The 19,606-nt window shown below is 38.5% G+C and overlaps 1 protein-coding gene across 1 annotated transcript; it reads right to left on the bottom strand.

The window, feature by feature from the left end:
* Positions 1–18,459: 18,459 nt before the first annotated feature.
* LOC126459589 (U1 small nuclear ribonucleoprotein C) lies at positions 18,460–19,282 on the bottom strand. The gene has a single exon (XM_050095870.1). The coding sequence runs from the start codon at positions 19,156–19,158 to the stop codon at positions 18,658–18,660; it is 501 nt and encodes a 166-aa protein (XP_049951827.1). The 5' UTR covers positions 19,159–19,282; the 3' UTR covers positions 18,460–18,657.
* Between the last annotated feature and the right edge of the window lie 324 nt (positions 19,283–19,606).

Here is a 19,606-nt window from a genome sequence, read left to right as displayed (position 1 = left end):
ATTCATGGTTCATGGGGGGAGCATATATACAACAAAACTATAGAGCATTCTCACTACTCAAATCTAACGTTATAATGTCACAACAATGGCTTTACTTTATGAAAAACAGTGCACACATTATAGCCCTTAATGCAACAATGAAAATAATAGATATTTGATGTGTAGGTACAGTAAATGTACAAACCAGTGGTAATTTACAAAGAGAATCAATGGAGAAGTTGTGATGAAGCAAGCTGAGATATTTTAACTTCACCTCTTGTTTTGCCATCTGCCTCCTTAAAATTCATTTTTTTCACTTTTAACTAATTACCATTACCATACTTGATTATTATCGGCATTTTCATAAGCTCTTAATTAATTCCAAAGTAATTACAGTTTTGTCAAAAGTATTGTTTGCATAACTATATTTGTTAATTTCATCATTTAAACAAATAATTCAGTCTAACTCTTGTAGTAGAAGAAAGTGTTAAAAAGATGGAATTTTTGGATGTAGTCAGTTAATTTAATGAGTTAAGTTTTAATTGTAATTTCTGTAAATTAAACATCAAACAACGTGTAGTTTCAGTGTCTGTTATTGTGATGACATATAAGGGCCTGATTTTTGGTTCTGAGACAGTCAGTCCACAGCTGAGTTTCAGACGAGGAACACGTATTCGTTAGAACAACAATGCATCCACTTAACTGTGAAATAAGTGTAACTCAATTAGATCATGTGTTAAAACAATGACAGTGTCTGTTCAATAAATACCATATTATGCAGCAAGAACGGTGTGGTTAGGTTTTTACTGCTTGTAGATATTCAATAGTAGACTATTGAAGTAGTATGTTGATGTTTGAGGCTTATCGAAAGTTAAACAATAGTGCACTGGCCATATAACTGCATATTATTGGGGTGTTGTGAACAGTGAAAGTAAAGAACTGTGAAATGCAAATGTTCACCTGTTGGCTACATCATTTAAAGTAGTCAGTGTTGAACTTCCATCCCCCATTTTGCAGCCAGTATAGTAACACAGTACATCTACATCGAGCACCATAAATGAAGAATAGAAGCAGGCGAATGTCACAAAGTGAGTGACGGATAAATCACTGTTGGAAGTTCAGGCATTAACTGAGTCATACAGATACTCTGAAAGTATGAATGATAGCAACAGTTTCTCTACATGGTATTATGCTTGTACTGATCGGGAGCAAACTTAGAACCAGTTTTCACATAATACAAAATAGTCATGGTCTCCTGACATTTAACACAGGAGTTTCTCATTTGCTAATCTGGCACTGACTTGCTAACGTGGCACTGACTTGCTAACTTGGCACTGACTCATATGGATATGTGGACATGGTGATTGCTAACCCAGACGTCAATACATTATGTTATGCAACTGCTTGCTGATCGTAGACTTTTTGCTAATGTAAGTGATGTGGAGATGTTAACATGTTAAGAATGGAATGTGGACTAAAGATTTTGGGGATGGGATTTGCTTTACAAAGACTATCATATGTACATTTTAGTATTTCAGAAACTACATAATGGTTTGAAAAACTGCTTCTCTGGCAAACTGTCTTAAATATTTATTGATCTCAGGTCGAAGCTAAGATAATTTTAAAAAGACTTATTTGTGAACTTTCTTTGAGAATATGAATAAATGAACTACCATATATGAGTTATTGCACTGTGCCAAGAAACTAATATACAGATCAATGATGACAATATTATAAAAATGATAGTTGCTACTCTCCTTATAGTGGAGATGCTGAGTAAAAGATGGGCACAACAAAAAGACTCACACTCATGAAAATGCGACACACACACATGACCACATTCTCTGGCTGCTGAGGCCAGACTGCGAGCAGCAATGCATAAAGGGAGAAGCAACCTGGTGGTGGTGGAATAGAGGAGGCTGGGGTGGGGAGGACTGGGGATAGTGGGGATAGCAGGGTAGGAGTGGGGGACGATAAAGTGCTGCTTTTGTGAGCATACAGGTATGAGGTGGAGAGAGGGTAGGCGCAGACAGATGGTTAGACAGAAGGCAGGGAGGGGCTTGCAGAAAATAGGAGAAGTAAAAAGACTGTGGATGTGTTGGTAGAATAGAGGGCTGCGTAGTGTCGGAATGGGGCAGGGAAGAAGCTACTGGCTAAGAACAATGGCTAATGAAGGTTGAGGCAGGAGGGTTACGGGGAATGTGTGATACATTGCAAGGAGAGTTCCCACCTGTGAAATTCAGAAAAGCTGGTTCTGGTGGTTAGGATCCAGACGGTACAGGCTGTGATGCAATCATTGAAATGAGGAATGTCATGTTGAGCAGCATGCCCAGCAACTGGGGTGGTCCAGCTGTTTCTTGGCCACAGTTTGTCAGTGGTAATTCATGCTGACAAACAGCACATGTAGAATGCAGCACTGGATGGGAGTAGGTGGTGGTGCAGGTGGGAGGATGTGTGGGGCAGGTCTTGCATCTAGGTCTATTACACAAATATTAGCCATGAGGCAAGGGGTTGGGAGCAGGGGTTGTAGAGGGATGGATGAGTATATTGTGTAGGTTTGGTGGCTGGCAGAATACCACAGTGAGAGGGGTGGGAAGGATAGTGGGTAGGATATTTCTCATTCCAGGGCATGAAAAGAGTTGGTAGAAACCCTTGGGGAGGATGTGATTCAGTTGCTCCTGTCCTGGGTGGTACTGAGTCACAAGGGGAATGTTCCTCTGTGGCCAGACAGTGGGACTTTGGGAGATAGTAGGTGACTGGAGAGATAAGGCACAGGAGATCTGTTTTTATACTAGGCTGGGAGGGTAATTATGGTCTGTGAAGGCCTAGTGAGACCATTGGTATATTTCGAGATGGACCACTTGTCACTATAGATTGAAGGCCATGGATTGCTATGCTGTGTGGAAGGAACATCTTGGTATGGAATGGGTTGCAGGTGTCGAAGTGGAGGTAGGTTGTTGTTGTTGTTGTTGTGGTCTTTAGTCCTAATACTGGTTTGATGCAGCTCTCCATGCTACTCTATCCTGTGTAAGCTTCTTCATCTCCCAGTACCTACTGCAGCCTACATCCTTCTCAATCTGCTTAGTGTATTCATCTCTTGGTCCCCCTCTATGATTTTTACCCTCCACGCTGCCCTCCAGTACTAAATTAGTGATCCCTTGATGCCTCAGAACATGTCCTACCAACCGATCCCTTCTTCTAGTCAAGTTGTGCCACAAACTCCTCTTCTCCCCAATTCTATTCAATACCTCCTTATTAGTTATGTGATCTACCCATCTAATCTTCAGCATTCTTCTGTAGCACCACATTTCGAAAGCTTCTATTCTCTTCTTGTCCAAACTATTTATCATCCATGTTTCACTTCCATACATGGCTACACTTCATACAAATACTTTCAGAAATGACTTCCTGACACTTAAACCAATACTTGATGTTAACAAATTTCTCTTCTTCAGAAATGCTTTCCTTGCCATTGCCAGTCTACATTTTAGGTAGGTTTGATATATATATGAAGGTACTGTAGCAGCCATCTTTAAGGTGGAGGTCAACACCTAGGAAGGTGGTTTGTTGGGTTAGGCAGGACCAGGTGAAGCAAATGGGGGTGAATCTGTTGAGGTTCTGGAGGGATGTGGTTAAGGTGCCCTCACCCTCAATCCAAATCGCAAAGATGTCATCAGTGAATCTGAACCAGGTGAGGAGTCTGGGATTTTGGGTGTTTAGGGAGGATTCCTCTAGATGGCCCATGAATAGGTTGGCATAGGATGGTGCCATGTGTGTGAGCATAGCCGTACCTCGGATTTGTTCATGCCTTCAAAAGAGAAGCAATTACAGTTGAGGTTATAGTTGGTCATGGATACTACGAAAGATGTTGTAGGTTTGGAATGTGTTGGGTGTTCAGAAAGGTAGTGTTCAAAAGTGGTAATGCCAGAGGCATTAGGGATAGTAGTGTAAAGGGAGGTGTGATCAACAATGATGAGCAGGACACCATGTGGTAAAGGAACTGGAACTGTGGAGAGTCAGTGGAGGAAATGGTTGGTATCTTTTATGTAGGAGGGTAGGTTGCGAGTAATAGACTGGAAGTGTTGGTCTACGAGAGCAGAGTTTCCCTCAGTGGGTGCACAGTAGCCGGCCACATTTGGGTGTCCTGGATGGTTGGGTTTATGCATTTTAAGAAGCTTGTAGAAGGCAGGAGTGTGTGGAGTGGTAGAGGTGAGGAGAGAGATGAACTTCTGGGAGAGGTTCTAGGATGGGCCTAAGGATTTGAGGAGAGACTGGAGATCCTGCTGGATTTCTTGAATGGGGTCTCTGTGGCAGGATTTGAATGTAGATGAATTTGACAGCTGGAGGAGTCCTTTTGCCAGATAATCATTGTGGTTCAAAACAACAGCAGTGGAGACTTTTTCAGCAGGTAGGATTAAGGCTGGCCTCAGCTGCCTGAGACTGGGGTCATGTGTGAGCAAGTTGCATTTGCATGAGTGTATTTACACTGCCTATTTCCAATGAAGGCCTTTTTGGTCAAAAGCTTACTTTCTGACAGTCTTTTTGCTGTGCCTATCTGTGACTCAGCAACTGCTTTATGGCACATAGCAACTATCCTTTTTGTAATACTGTCATTATTCCATTCTGAATATTCTATTGTTTAATGTACAGGTCACTGGGATACTACTAAATATGAGAGTAGAAACCACATTTTGTATGAAACGTGGGGCCCCTTAGGAACGTGGCTGCCAAGGAGGGGAAGGAAGCCAGTGTGCACTCCCTGTGCATACCAGGGGGAGTCATTCAAGATGTGGAAATGCTGCTTCTGGATGCCGTGAAGAGTGCATGGTGCAGCCAACTGCAGTTGGTGGCTCATATTGGTACCAGTGATGTGTGCCGCTTTGAATCAGAGGAGATTCTCTCTGGTTTTGGATGGCTAACGGAAATGGTAAAGACTGTCAGTCTTGCTTGTGAGATTAAGGCGGAGCACACCAACTGCAGCATCGTCGATAGAACCAACTGTGGTCCTTTGGTGCAGAGCCGAGTGGAGGGTCTGAGATGCTTTGATTTGTGCCATCAGGTGGTGGATTTCCAGGTTCCACTTAATAGGTCAGGAGTCCACTACACACAGGAAATGGCTACATGGGTAGGGAGAGCTATGTGGAAGGGACTGGGCGTTTTTTTTAGGTTAGAGGGTCTCAGGGAACCATAGAAAGGCCATCTGTCTAAAAGAGGACAGGTAAAACACAGTAAGTTAGTTGTAGAAATGATCGGTAAAGTAGTTGTAAATTGTCGTAGCTGTGTTGGGAAAGAACTCGAGCTCTGAGCCCTAATAGAAAGCACTAAAGCTCAATTAGTTATAGGTACAGAAAGCTGGCTAGAGCTGGAAACAAGTTCAGCTTAAATTTTTTCACATGATCTAACAGTGTTTAGAAAGGTTAGATTAAATACAGTTGGTGATGGAGTATTTCCTGCTGTCAGAAGTAGTTTACCTTGTAGTGAAATTGAAGTAGATAGTTTCTGCGAAATAGTATGGGTAGAGGTTATACTTTAAAATCGGACTACACAATTAATTGGATTGTTTTACCGACCCCCGACTCAGAAGATATAGTTACTGAACAGTTCAAAGAAAACTTGAATCTCATTTCAAATAGGGCCCCACTCATACAGTTATAGTCAGTGGTGACTTCAATCTACCCTCAATATGCTGGAAAAATTATACGTTTAAAGCAGGCGGCAGGCATAAGACGTCATCCGAAATCGTACTGAATGCTTTCTCAGAAAATTATTTTGATCAATTAGTTTATGAGACCACTCAAAGCGTAAATGGTTGCAATAGCACACTTGATCACTTAGCAACAAATAATTCTGAACAAATAGTGAGTATTGTGATGAATACAGGGATTAGCGACCACAAGGCAGTTGCTGCTAGGCTGAATGCCATAACACCTACAACCATCAAAAAGAAATACAAAGTAAGTCTATTTAAAAAAGCTGATAAAAATGCTCTTCACTTCTTTTTAAGAGACAGTCTCCATGCCTTCCAATCTGATCCTGTAAGTGTAGAAAAGGTGTGAAATAATTTCAGAGAGAGAGTGTCAATGGCAATTGAGAGATATATACCACATAAATTAATAAGTGATGGTACTGATCTCCCATGGTACACAAAATGGGTCAAATTGTTGTTGCAGAAGCAGCAAAAAAAGCATGCCAAATTTAAAAGAACACAAAATCCCAAATATTGGCAAAGTTTTACAGAAGTTCAAAATATAGTGCTTACTTCAATGCGAGATACTTTTAATAATTTCCATAACAAAACTCTGTTTCGAAATCTGGCAGAAAACCCTAAGAGATTCTGGTCATACATAAAGCACACCAGTGGCAAGATGCAATCAATACCTTCACTGTGCGATAACAATGGTGAAGCAAGTCACTGATGACAGTGCTACCAAAGCAGAGTTATTAAACAAGATTTTCTGAAACTCCTTCACCAAAGAAGATGAAGTAAATATTCCTGAATTCCAATCAAGAACAACTGTCAAGATAAGAAACACAGAAGTAGATATCCTCAGTGTTGCAAAGCAGCTTAAATCACTTAATAAAGGCAAGGCTTCTGGTGCAGACTGTATATCAGTCAGGTCCCTCTCAGAGTATGCTGATGCAATAGCTCCATATTTAGCAATTACATACAACTGCTCACTTGCAGAAAGACCCATAACTAAAGACTGGAAAATTGCTCAAGTCACACCACTACCCAAAAAGGGAAACAGGAGTAATCCACTGAATTTCAGGCCCATATCACTAACTTCAATTTGCAGTAGGGTTCTGGAACATATACTGTATTCAAACATTATGAAGTATGTCGAAGAAAACGATTTATTGACACATAGTCAGCATGGTTCGGAAGATATCGTTCTTGTGAAACACAACTAGCTCTTTATACTCATGAAGTAATGAGTGCTACTGACAGGGGATGTCAAATTGATTCCATATTTTTTGCTTTTCAGAAGGGATTCGAAACTGTTCCTCACAAGCATCTTCTAACCAAACTGCGTGCCTATGGAATATCACCTCAGTTGTGCAACTGGATTCGTGATTTCCTGTCAGAAAGGTCACAGTTCGCAGTAATAGGTGGAAAGTCATCAAGTAAAACATAAGTAATATCCGGCATTCCCCAAGGAAGTGTTATAGGCTCTCTATTGTTCCTGATCTATATTAACGATATAAGAGACAATCTGAGTAGCCATCTTAGATTGTTTGCAAATGATGCTGTCATTTACCATCTTGTAAAGTCATCAGATGACCAAAATGAATTACAAAATGATTTAGATAAGATATCTGTTGTTGTGGTCTTCAGGCAAGAGACTGGTTTGATGCAGCTCTCCATGCTATCTGTATGGTGCAAAAAGAGGCAATTGACCCTGAATAAAGAAAAGTGTGAAGTTATTCACATGAGTAGTAAAAGAAATCCAGTATATTTCGATTATGCGATAAGTCACACAAATCTGAAGGCTGTAAATTCAACTAAATACTTAGGGATTACAATTACATAGATAATGATGTGGGTAGAGCAAAACAAAGACTGCAATCCATTGTCAGAATACTTAGAAGGTGCAATAGATCTACTAAAGAGACTGCTTATACCATGCTTGTCCTCCCTATTCTGGTGTATTTCTGTGTGGTGTAGGATCCGCATCAGGTGGGACTGAGGGATGACACCGAAAAAGTATAAAGAAGGGCAGCTCGTTTTGTATTATCGCGAAATAGGGGAGGTAGTGCCACAGACATAATCTGTGAATTGGAGCGGCAATCATTAAAACAAAGGCGTTTTTCATTGCGGCGGGATCTTCTCATGACATTTCAATCACCAGTTTTCTCCTCTGATTGCAAAAACATTCTGTTGGCACCCACCTACATAGGGAGAAATGATCATCACGATAAAATAAGAGAAATCAGGGTTCGCGCAGAAAAATTTAAGTGCTTGTATTTCCCGTGTGCCATTAGAGAGTGGAATGGTAGAGAGACAGCGTGATGGTGGTTCATTGAACCCGCTGCCAGGCACTTTATTGGGAATAGCAGAGTAATCATGTAGATGTAAATGTAGAATACTTTATTTGCCAAATACTATCTAGGATGTATAGAAACTGAAGATGCTCAATGTACTACTGAAGCCAATCATGAGTGTATTCATATTCTGTGTTTATGCCTGAAGTAAAAAGAAGAGTATAATAAATGGATGTCAGATTTGCAGGCCACAGTACACATTATTATAGCCCAGTCATTTGAAAGAGAAATGATATATATTTTGTACATACATAGATCTCCCAATATGTAACATACCACACTCAGTAGTATTAATTAGCTGGTGGGTGGGCTGACTCCCACAGTTTCATTCACTGTTGTTTACATGTGTGTAGCAGGAGGAGGCATATTGCAGCTTCTTTTTGGAGGTAGTTGTCTAGTACTGCTAACGATACAGCAAGGGATTTCAACATTTATCAAGAACAATTGCCAATGCATAATACTAATGCAGGACAAGATATATTTAACTGCTTTTGAACTTTTGTAAAAATATAATCCATCTCTGTAGCTACAGATGGAGCTCCTTCTATTCCCTGAAAAAAGGGAAAAAACCTGTGGTTTTGTGGTGTCACTGCAAAAGATACAAAAAGTGAAATGTATGATGGAGCCAAGATTTGTCATACACATTGCATTATACATCTACATCCGCATTCTGCAAACCACTGTAATGTTCATGGGAGAGGGTACTTCCCATTGTAAGAAACATTACTGTTTCTTCCCATTACATTTGCATACGCAATGACAGAAGAATGATTGCTTAATTGCCTCTCTGTACACTGTAATTAGCCTAATATTGTATTTGTGGTTCTCATGGGAATAAGATGTATTGTATCAAGAAATACTATGAAAACTGTGTTAGCATTCAACAATACAATAATTAATTTCATTAATATTAAACAGGAGATACTTTCCTGCTGTCATTTTTTACTGTGAACTGACTTTCAGCTTCTTGAACCATTGCCAGGTGTAAAATGAATGTAATAGGTAAGGACAGTAGACTGCCATGATCAATATATCAGGGTTTTAAAGTCATGATGACATACCTACAAAATTTTTGTTTAGGCACAAAGGGAAAAGAAGTTTTGCAAACAATGGAAACACTCTCACTGTTACCAGCTAAGTTCAAATCGCTGATAATCAAGATACCTCATAATACTTAAGGGATGTGTACATTCATTAAACAATTTGTCAGATTTACATTAAGCAGCGGTGAAGCAGACATGTCAAAATGGCAAATTTTGCAGATAAATCATTATGACTCCAAAAATTACTTTTGATCCAGATCAACGCTTCCCCGTAACTTTCCACATGGGAGTTAAACTTTATAACACATTTCCTGAAAACATAAAAGTAAATACCAAGGTAACCTTTGGAAAATCTTTAAAGTCATATTTACAGACTCATTGATATTTCTACACTAAAAACATTTAAACTTATTAAGTGCGTTATATTAATGGCAATAATTTATAATTTAAATATGTATGCACAGAAATATAAGTTGTGTAATGTATTATCATATCACCTTTACTTGTATATATATATATATACTCTACGTATCCAAACTCTTATGCATAAGCTGCTTTTGTAGACAAGGTGGCCAACAAAAATACAATATGCAGACTTGAAGGCAGGAAAGGAAGAACCTTGCCGAGCAAGTGAACCTCTCCAGCAGCCATCTTAATTGTGATAGGTGCCTCTTGCTTATTTAGTCTTCGAAGCTAGCAGCAATCAACAAACCTGAGTACCAAAAGATTTATGGCCCAACAGAACACTGTTTGCAGTTTCTGGAAGCGATGTCAACATTACACTGGAATGCTTCTAAATACTACAGTTTTTGGCAAGTGTGTTTTCCTGTTTGAGAGAAGAGCGCATTGCTCGAGAACAAGAAAAGTTGCCAACAAATAATTCCTTTGGCAAGAAGAAAAAAATCTGAGCTGACCACTCAGATGTAAGTACACAACCAGAGAGAATTTTACAGAACACAAGAGGAGGGGAGAAACAGAGATACACTTCTACTGAGAGATACTTTGCTGTGAAAACACTTCAACATATTATGGAAGGCAGTACAACACTCCAGTCATAAGTGATAACAACCAGTCTCATTGCTGTTACAAACTGGTCCACTCCTAGCAACTCACAATCATGCATGTAACAGCTCCTGATTGCTGTCTCACAGCCACAGAATGAAAGGCATAAGTTATTTTATACCTTCAAACCCGCTCACATTGCCTGGTAATGAAGTATACAGACACACCTGAGTACGAGTGAAGAATGAATGCCAATAACAAGCTAAGTGTGCCAAAGCTTAAAAAAGTGAGATAGACTCAGAAAGAAACCTAAGTGCCAATTCCAAAACCCTAAAAATCAAGCTAAATGCTATGACCATTGTTAGTGGTGCATACACACTCAGCAGATGGCATGGAATATGTATTAGCCCACTGGTGAGGCTGAATCATATGAAGTGCCACCAAGCTATTATAGTTCTTTGTAAATCTTGTCTATTTTCTATGACAATGACACACTGTGAGTTCCAACCTCATTCTTTTTATTAAAATCTGTTAATTGTGCCTTCAGTTTTATTTACACACACACACACACACACACACATACACACACACAGAGAGAGAGAGAGAGAGAGAGAGAGAGAGAGAGAGTGTTCACAAGGTGAAGTCATGTGTTTTTCTGCCAACAACATGTTTTAAAAGTTGGTATTATACAGGTTTTTAACGATACCTGCAACTTACAAGCCACCATCCACCTTACAAAATATTAAAAATAGTTCACATCCCAAGTTTGCCCTACCCCCTCCATGTGAATCATAAAAATGTGCGGAAGGAGCCTAAAGAAGGTATTTGTTTCTAGCTTTCAGTGTTATTACGCAATATTTTACTATTTTATGGATTTTTTTTACAAAGGAATGGTTTACCAGTTTGTTTTCTATTCCATATGATGACCAAATCTACGTCCTCATTTATTTCAGTGAATCTGTAGGTGTAAGCTTTAGTGTGTCTGCATTCTGCTTAAACAAAGAAGAGTTTTTGTCAAGACTTCTATGCCCTCAAAGACGATATAAAGCAAAACTCATTTTTGAAGGCTCTTATTGCCATTATCCCTGTAAAAACAAACCATCATGGTTAGTATAATGGAATCAGTATAATGATACAAAGGGCAGCAAATGGAGAGCTGTGGTTTGTTATCGATACCAGGTGGGAGGGTGATGTTCTGCAAGTCTGAAGGAACCATTTATCCATGTTTTTGCAATAAGCAAATGCAGAATTGAAGTTCTCCATCAGTGAAAAGAAAGGTGACGTGTTCACAGAAAAGCGGGGTAACAAGAAGGAAATCAGTAAGTTCTGAATAGCAGATGTGTGCCTTGTTTTCGAGTATGTCAACTCTTTTCCAAGGGATGAGAGACATTATGGGTGAAGAAAAAGTGACAGAGTAATTGAGCCAAGATACCTTTACGAGCAAATACCCAGCCTCCAAATTTGTGTATGTTTCATGATCGAAACTTTTCCCGTAAATTTCATTCCATCATACATACACTGATAGTTGTCCAAAAGTGACTTATTATGGAAAGATGTTTGCAAAACCTGGTGTTATAAAAGCAAAAATTACTTTAGAGATGTACCACAGAAAAGCTGAGAAAGCAATGAAACAAGATGCTATATTATCTCATCTCCCTTTTGGTGAAAAATCTGTGTGTTCGATAGATCTTATTCAAGTTCTCTAACCCACAATGAAATGTTCTATTAACATTAGGTCTACTGCAACAATCTACATGGTTATACCGCAATTCACACTTAAGTGCCTGGCAGAGGATTCAGCGAACCATTTTCATACTACTTCTCTACCATTCCACTCTCGAATGGTGTGTGGGAAAAAGGAACACCTAAATCTTTCCGTTCGAGCTCTAATTTCTCTTATTTTATTATGATGATCATTTCTCCCTATGTAGGTGGGTGTCAACAAAATATCTATGCATTCGGGAAAGAAAGTTGGTGATTGAAATTTCATAAATAGATCTCGCCGCAAAGAAAACCACCTTTGTTTCAGTGACTGCCACCCCAACTTTCATATCATATCAGTGACACTCTCACCCCTATTGTGTGATAACACGAAGTTGATGAAAACAATAATGGGCTCATGCTTTTGTGGGACGAAGGTACTAGTGGCTGAGGTGGTAATGAAACTGCTTCATACCTCTTTAAAGCACTTAGCAGTCCACAATTTATGAGGTACCAAAACCTTGCCAATTGGTCTGAACACTAACTGCAATGAGAATAAAATGATGGTATTACTTTGGCAATTGCAGGGAAGTACGATGAGATAAACCTCATGTATCTGGTATCCAGCCTTTAATTTGTCATGCAATAGAAATATTGTTCTCAAGAAAAGTAAAAGGGTTGAAAAGTGCCTGCCTGATGACCATGTTAAACTTAGAGAATGCAACACACAACATTCTCTATGTGGTTACCACGCCTCAACCTGATGATTTACTTGATATCAGACAAGCAGGTGATAAATGCTCAATATGATAAACTAAATATTTCCAAATGCATTTGAATTACTAAGAAAAAAGCTATCTCTGGAGTCATAAAGACTAAAAACAGCATTTAATTAAACTTCCTGGCAGATTAAAACTGTGTGCCGGACCGAACTCGAACTCGGGACCTTTGCCTTTCGCGGGCAATTGCTCTACCAACTGAGCTACCCAAGCACTAATCACGCCCCGTCCTCACAGCTATACTTCTGCCAGTACCTCGTCCCTTACCTTCCAAACTTTACAGAAGCTCTCCTGCTCAGTTGGTAGAGCAATTGCCCGCGAAAGGCAAAGGTCCCGAGTTCGAGTCTTGGTCCAGCGCACAGTTTTAATCTGCCAGGAAGTTTCATATCAGCGCACACTCCGCTATAGAGTGAAAATTTCATTGTAACATTTAATTAGCTTGAAACATGGAGTAACTGCAAGGTTCTCAAAAAGGGGTTACCATTATTGGGACAAAAAAATTACACTGCCAATGTAAATCAAGTTGATTAGTCCTCTGCACAAATTATCGTTGTGTGACAACATAATGATAGACCAAGGATATTGCTTTGATGAAACATAACATTCTGTATGAAGGCTGTAGTAGCTTGCAAATTTATGCACTCTTACTGGTCTGCCAGCAATGAAACCATTAAGATGATTTATCTGTAATGGTGTGATTCAATGACATAAGTTGTTTAGGTGTGGATGTAATGTGCATTTGTTGGAGGGGGGGTGGGGGGGGGGGGAAGGAATATTCACAATGGTACAGAACACAGAGAGCAACAGTCAAGCAATTATGAAGTAGGAGAAAGAATATAAAATACAGTTAGGCTGTACCTAGTCCAAAAACAACAATGATCAATTTAAAATTGTGTTGGTCGGAGGACAAGAAACCAGAGGGAGTTTGCAGCAAGATATACAGTCGACACAGGTGACAACAGGATGAATGAAATTAAGTCTGCAACCTGTTGTCTCAATATTGGACATGAGGCTAACAAAATTAATGTAAATGATTATCACGATTGGAAAAGTCAGTGCCTCTGTCAGAGAGTATTTCTTCTTTTTTTGTATGTCAGTTGAAATCATCAAGAAATGAGAAAAATATCTGAGTAATTGTGCTAACATGTAATACTGGTGAAAATATTTGAAGCTGAGAGTGAGTTAGTTTCATGTTCCATGGATCATTTTGCACAATAAATCATAATGATGTGGAACACATCACTTTACATTCACAATGCAAATTAATTTGTACATACAGTTATATGTCGAACATTTTACTCATTATATCACAGAAATTCTTGTATGGAACAGAAGGAGTTGTTATGGAGAAACTTTGCTGTTAGTCAGACATTTTTTTTCACTAGGTAAGGGATCACAATTTTTTGTTCCATCATTGTGCATCCCTTTTTTGCTAAATACAACATTAATTTGGAGTAATTAATGTCATTTTTTCTTCTGGTATTGCAATTCCTTTTGAACCATAGGGATCATGTAAAACATACTGCATGAGGAAATAGATGCACAGTGAAGCAGCAGTCAGACTGCCCAAATCCTGAAACAGATGTATACAAGATGATCATGGGTGAGCACCACATATTATTATAACAGCATGTTTTTGAGCACCAAGGACTTTCTTTCTTAAAGATGAGTTACTGCAGAACATTATTCCATGTGACATTACTGAATGTAATATGTAAAATATGCCAATTTACTGATTTCTCTTTTCCCAAGACTTGCAATGATTCCAAGTGCAAATGTAGCTGGCCCAAGTTTTTTAGGAGTCACAAAATCGGCTTTGTACAATGTAAATTCTCACTGATGTGGACAGAGAATTCTTAAGTTTCCACTCTATTCACCACTTCATTATCATATGTTACACTTACCATTGGCGTCCTACCTCTAACTGTGCAGAATTGAATATGTTGTTTCTTTATAAAACCGAGAGCAAGACCATTTGCAGAAAACCAGTTAATGATACTTTTAAGAATGTTACCGTTTCTTCTGTTTCTGTATGTCACTGATCACAATACTAGTATCGTCTGCAGAAAAAACTAACCCTACTTGTTATATACAGGACGGGAGATTGTTCACATATATGAAGAACAGTAGTGGACCCCACACATGATTTCTCTCCGGTCAGAGGTATGTCCCCAGACTATATTGGTTGAATTACTAAGTACAACTTTCTGCATTCTTTTGGTTGGATATGGAATTATCCATTGGTTGGCTATGCCATCAATCCCATAAAACTTCCAATTTATCTACGAGAATATTGTGATTCATACAGTTAAATGCCTTTGAAGGGTCACAGAAAAGAAGAGTAGCAGAAGAATGGACAAGAACTGATTCGAATGGAGGTTGGTGACAGATGCATATAGATGTAGCTCTTTCTGTGGTACTTGGACTAAAATTGGGTGTTCTTGACAGTGATTATTGTAAGAGAAATGCATAGTGTGATAACTTAGAATGATAATTCCATCAACTGACCATTTCTGAAAGTGACAGAATGGAAAAGTGATATAGCAGGGGTGTACATCAAGAACATTAACGCGACTTATTGCAGTAGTTTCCCATCCAGACCACAAAATTGGTAATTTTTTATGACATTAGTTTTAGTTATGATGAAGCAATTAATTTAAGATGAATATACCTTCAAAAGATGGACAGTAACAGAGGCAGGAACGAGTTTCTGAAGCAAAGTTTCGCACGAGGATTAACAGATTACCGATAGCATTTACTGGGACTTGTGATTTGCAACTGCATATACACATTGAGGAATGTTAACAGGGGAGAATGCATGAGAGAAATCGAGCACTGAAATATGCACTGAATAAAAATTGACACAAAAATCACATGGATACATGTCATGGAAAAGGTCCACATCTGAAGCAGTATACCATTTCAGCAAAATACAAGAGACAAAATAATTATGAAAAATTAAAAATACTAGTTTCGTGCACTTCAGCAGATGTCAATACTATGATGATTATACCTAAGCAATACGATGCATACCTCACAGAGCGAACTGTGGAATCTCTACAGTAAATTCTTGAAAAAAAGCCAACAGAAGAATGCAAAGAACATTATACAAGCAGATGAAAACATCCAGAGTGTGATGCCATGCTTTCATGATAATAACAAACAATCCAAGTAGGAAGAAATGAAATTGAATGTCGTTCCATTGGTACCTGTGAAATAAGACACTTCAGTGTCTGTGGGAAGGTCATTCAAAATTGCCTATGAGCACGAGTGTGATAGTCAAATTCATTGTTATAAACAACCTAATCCAATCTGACTTGGGAGTAATGTTTATTAATACAAAAGTTGTAACAAAATAAAACAAACATCCAATGACAGGTTTATTTTGGTAAATGGAGGCAAGCTTGAAAAGAAATGGGGTTGATATTACTAATTTACAATCTTCATACATAATATCAATGAAAAACAACCATGGCACAAGCATCACAGAGAACTGCCACAAATTAGTTACTTCATCATATTCCATAGAGCCCATCAAGGAGAACAACTTCAGGTATGTGCAATAAGTCAAAACTGTGTGCAAAGTCAGTAAGCAATCTTACTTTATAAGATAATTATAGTATACATTTGAGGCGAGCTGCAACATGCAACAAATCAGATACAAAATATACCTCAAGAAAATGCGCAAAATTAAAATAAATCATTTCATTACATGCTCGTCTTCTGATTCAACGAATTCTGGCAATGGCTACTCACAAAAGAGCAAAACTACAGTATGTGGAACTAACAAACACCTGAATTACAGGCAAGGTCAATGTTCCTGGATCTTGAATTAGGATCAGTTTATGCAGCACTGATCTCAATGATGATACTATTTGCTGTTCCTCTTGTAACAACTTCCACTATTCATTGGATGTCAAGTTACTGCACAATCCAAATTCTGAAATAAATTAACATTAGGTTTTCCTGGTCAGTTTTCTTACTACTGTATCAAAACCATAAAACAGGAGAGAATTTTTCTTTCCTGACAGTTTTAATTTTAGCGTATCTCTCAGATATTCTTGGCCTATCAGGTTGTCAAAGGACTTCATAATAAAAGTTCCACATAACTTCCTGCGTATGAACATTATGCGGCATTGTAGTTGTGTCTTACAGTTTCATTTCTGTCTTTCGACAGCAAAGTACATGCACCAATGATTATTATTTTTTCTGTTTATGCGCACAAGGGTAGGGACAGCAGCACAGCACATTTTTATGCAGTATAGTAAACAGATACAGCTCTGACAAAATACGTTTGTTGACATTCAACTAAGACATAGGCCTGTCTGTGTCAAACGAAGAGTGAGAATTGGCAGATGAATATTTGTAGGTTGCATCTCAAAGATGTTCTGTTGGAATCCCACCTGAAATACTACCATGCACATAGACAACATTGAAAGCTTTAGGTCAATGTCACTTCTCACAGCTAACATGCTCCAAAATCTCTGGAGTTATGTGTAATATTTCATACTCCCTTTTGCACTCTTCCTCTCCCTCTCTCTTAGAAGTCAGTTGAACCTACTAATACCAGACATAGGCCTCAACCATTGACATGATGATGATGTTACATGTGACTCATATGTACACAAACACAAGGAGAACAAATTAAATGTTTTCCATCTACATGAATTTATGAAATAACATACTGGTATGTAATTTAGTGTACACCTCAGTTAGGCAGAAAGGTGACAAGTTTGGTTGCGAGTTGGTGAATCAGTGTCAAAGGCTTCATGCAACCCATTTTTGTAAATGCTTTGTCTTAATGATTTCTAGTACACTGTCACTACACTTATCTTTATTCAACTATTTTGCACTGTTGAAACCAACTTTTATTTCACCTTCCACGTGAAATATCTTTTTCATCACTGTTCACCTGTATTTTATCCTGTTTGTTGATGCTAGTCAGCTACTATCCGAAGAGATGCCTGTAAGATGAAAACTGACTAACTAAATAAATTAGTATGTAGGACATTCACAGTTTGTGTTTTCACTGATTACTATGCAAATATTCTTACGAGATGTAAAACAAGCCGTTAAAATACATCTTCTCATTATTTAAATTCTACTGTAATTTTGAAGGAAAAAAATTTCTACTTGCTCTAAACCATAAAACTTCTGAGATTTGGTTGGTACCATGCTAAAAAATAATATGAATTTAAACATTTTTTTTTTAATTTAAGTATATTTCCAAACCCTGTCTGCGTAGAAAGTTAGTAGATAAAGTAGTTAGTATCAAATAAGTAGGTAAAGGCAGAGTAGCAAATAACTTATCCTTCCCCAGTCAACAAGAATCAGTTATAATGTAACGAAAAAATTGCAATGAGTTGAAATCAATGAGTAATACAAATATTACCACATAATTGTGCAATTTTGACAAAACATAAGAAATTCACATCAAATCAATTATAAAATGTATTTCGAAAACACTCCATACGTAACAGTATATGACAGATCAGATCTGACAAACTGTTCCACTGATCAACACATGCAAGACATTATTGTCATAAATGTGATCTTGTTAATGATGACATTCATATAAGTGCAAATTGTAAAACCAATACCACTCCAAATATCTTGATAAAAGGAAATGACCCCCTTCTCTCTACTAATGATTGTCTATGAACCACTACGATGGTTTTGATATGAAATGATAGATGGACACAGGAATACTGACATGCTTCTACTAAGAAAGTGGTCTTGAACAGCTGATATCATGTCCTCCACAATGTGTAGAGCAAAAATTTCAGTTATGCTAATAAAAGTTGAGACTAAAAGTGCAACAACAGCAAAACATATCACCTTCTTAAAACACAGACTGTAGAACAACGAAGTCAAGCCAATCAACATTATATAAATGAAGTTTAACCAATAAATATCACTGAAACTAAATTTTATTACAAATATCCACAGAAAATCCAAGAAATTGTTTCATACATATACGCTATGTAACAATGTTTGACACACATTTCATTCTTACAGGCAGGACAGAACACTTTTTTTATCATCACTGCCACAAATGTACTGGACAGTCCAATAGAAGTTAAATACAAACTGAAATTTATAGTCCACTACTATTTCTTCATTGGCGCACCCATAGGTCCTCCAATAAGTGGTGGTCCTCTCATAGGTCCCATTGGACCCATTGGTCCCATCGGCATCATGGGTCCCATCATCGGTGGTCGCATTCCCATCATAGGAGGCATAGGGCCATGAGGTCCCATCATCATCGGACCCATATGGCTTGGAGGCATTCCTGGCGGACCCATCATACCTGGTCCAGGCTGAGGTGGGCCATGTACTGGTCCAGGTGGTCGTGGCGGTCCTGGCATACCAGCCGGTGGCGGTAGAGCAGCTCCGGGTTTCGTAGCAGCGAACGGATTAGAAGCAATTTTGCCAGCTTTAAATGCAGCCGTTGTCGCATCAATGAGATGTTGTGCTTGCTCCTCCATCCACTTCTGATAGTAAAATTTTACATTGTCTTTATGCTTGCGCCCTTGACAATGTGTTTTTCTAACAGACGGTGAATCGTGTGTGAGATATGTATCACAGTAGTCGCAGTAATACTTCGGCATTTCGAAATAAATCCGTCACCTGCGTAACTCTTGCACTACTTGTAACTCAGCACTCACAATTACACACTACACCACCATCAACATAAACAACATCCAACGATGTTTCTCGAAGGGTGATTCAGTATCAAAGATCACTAACACAAAGACATGATAACATGGAGGTAAAAATAAGAGGAGTTGTCATGACGTCACAAACTTGAAGCCGACCCAAGAGAAGGTCCGCCATGTTAGCTACCCCAAAACATTCGCTTCTGGTGGTTTGATTCCGTGTAGTCGTGAAGTGTTTTGATAAAAAAAAAATGCCGGCTGCGTCGCTTACGGGTGTACTAATCGTTCTGATTGTAGTCTAAAGTTTAAACAAATCACATTTCATTCGTAAGTGGACTTATTTAAGCGCTATTTTCTTATATATACTTGAAATTCTGATGCACTGTAAAGTTTTACAGTA

This window comes from Schistocerca serialis, chromosome 1 (assembly GCF_023864345.2).
Source record: "Schistocerca serialis cubense isolate TAMUIC-IGC-003099 chromosome 1, iqSchSeri2.2, whole genome shotgun sequence".
NCBI classification, from domain to species: Eukaryota; Metazoa; Arthropoda; class Insecta; order Orthoptera; family Acrididae; genus Schistocerca; species Schistocerca serialis.
This window is presented reverse-complemented; position numbering and strand designations above follow the sequence as displayed.

Bases quoted from the DNA above. Each gene is read 5' to 3' on its own strand.
- LOC126459589 (XM_050095870.1), bottom strand. From the start codon at position 19,158: ATGCCGAAGTATTACTGCGACTACTGTGATACATATCTCACACACGAT.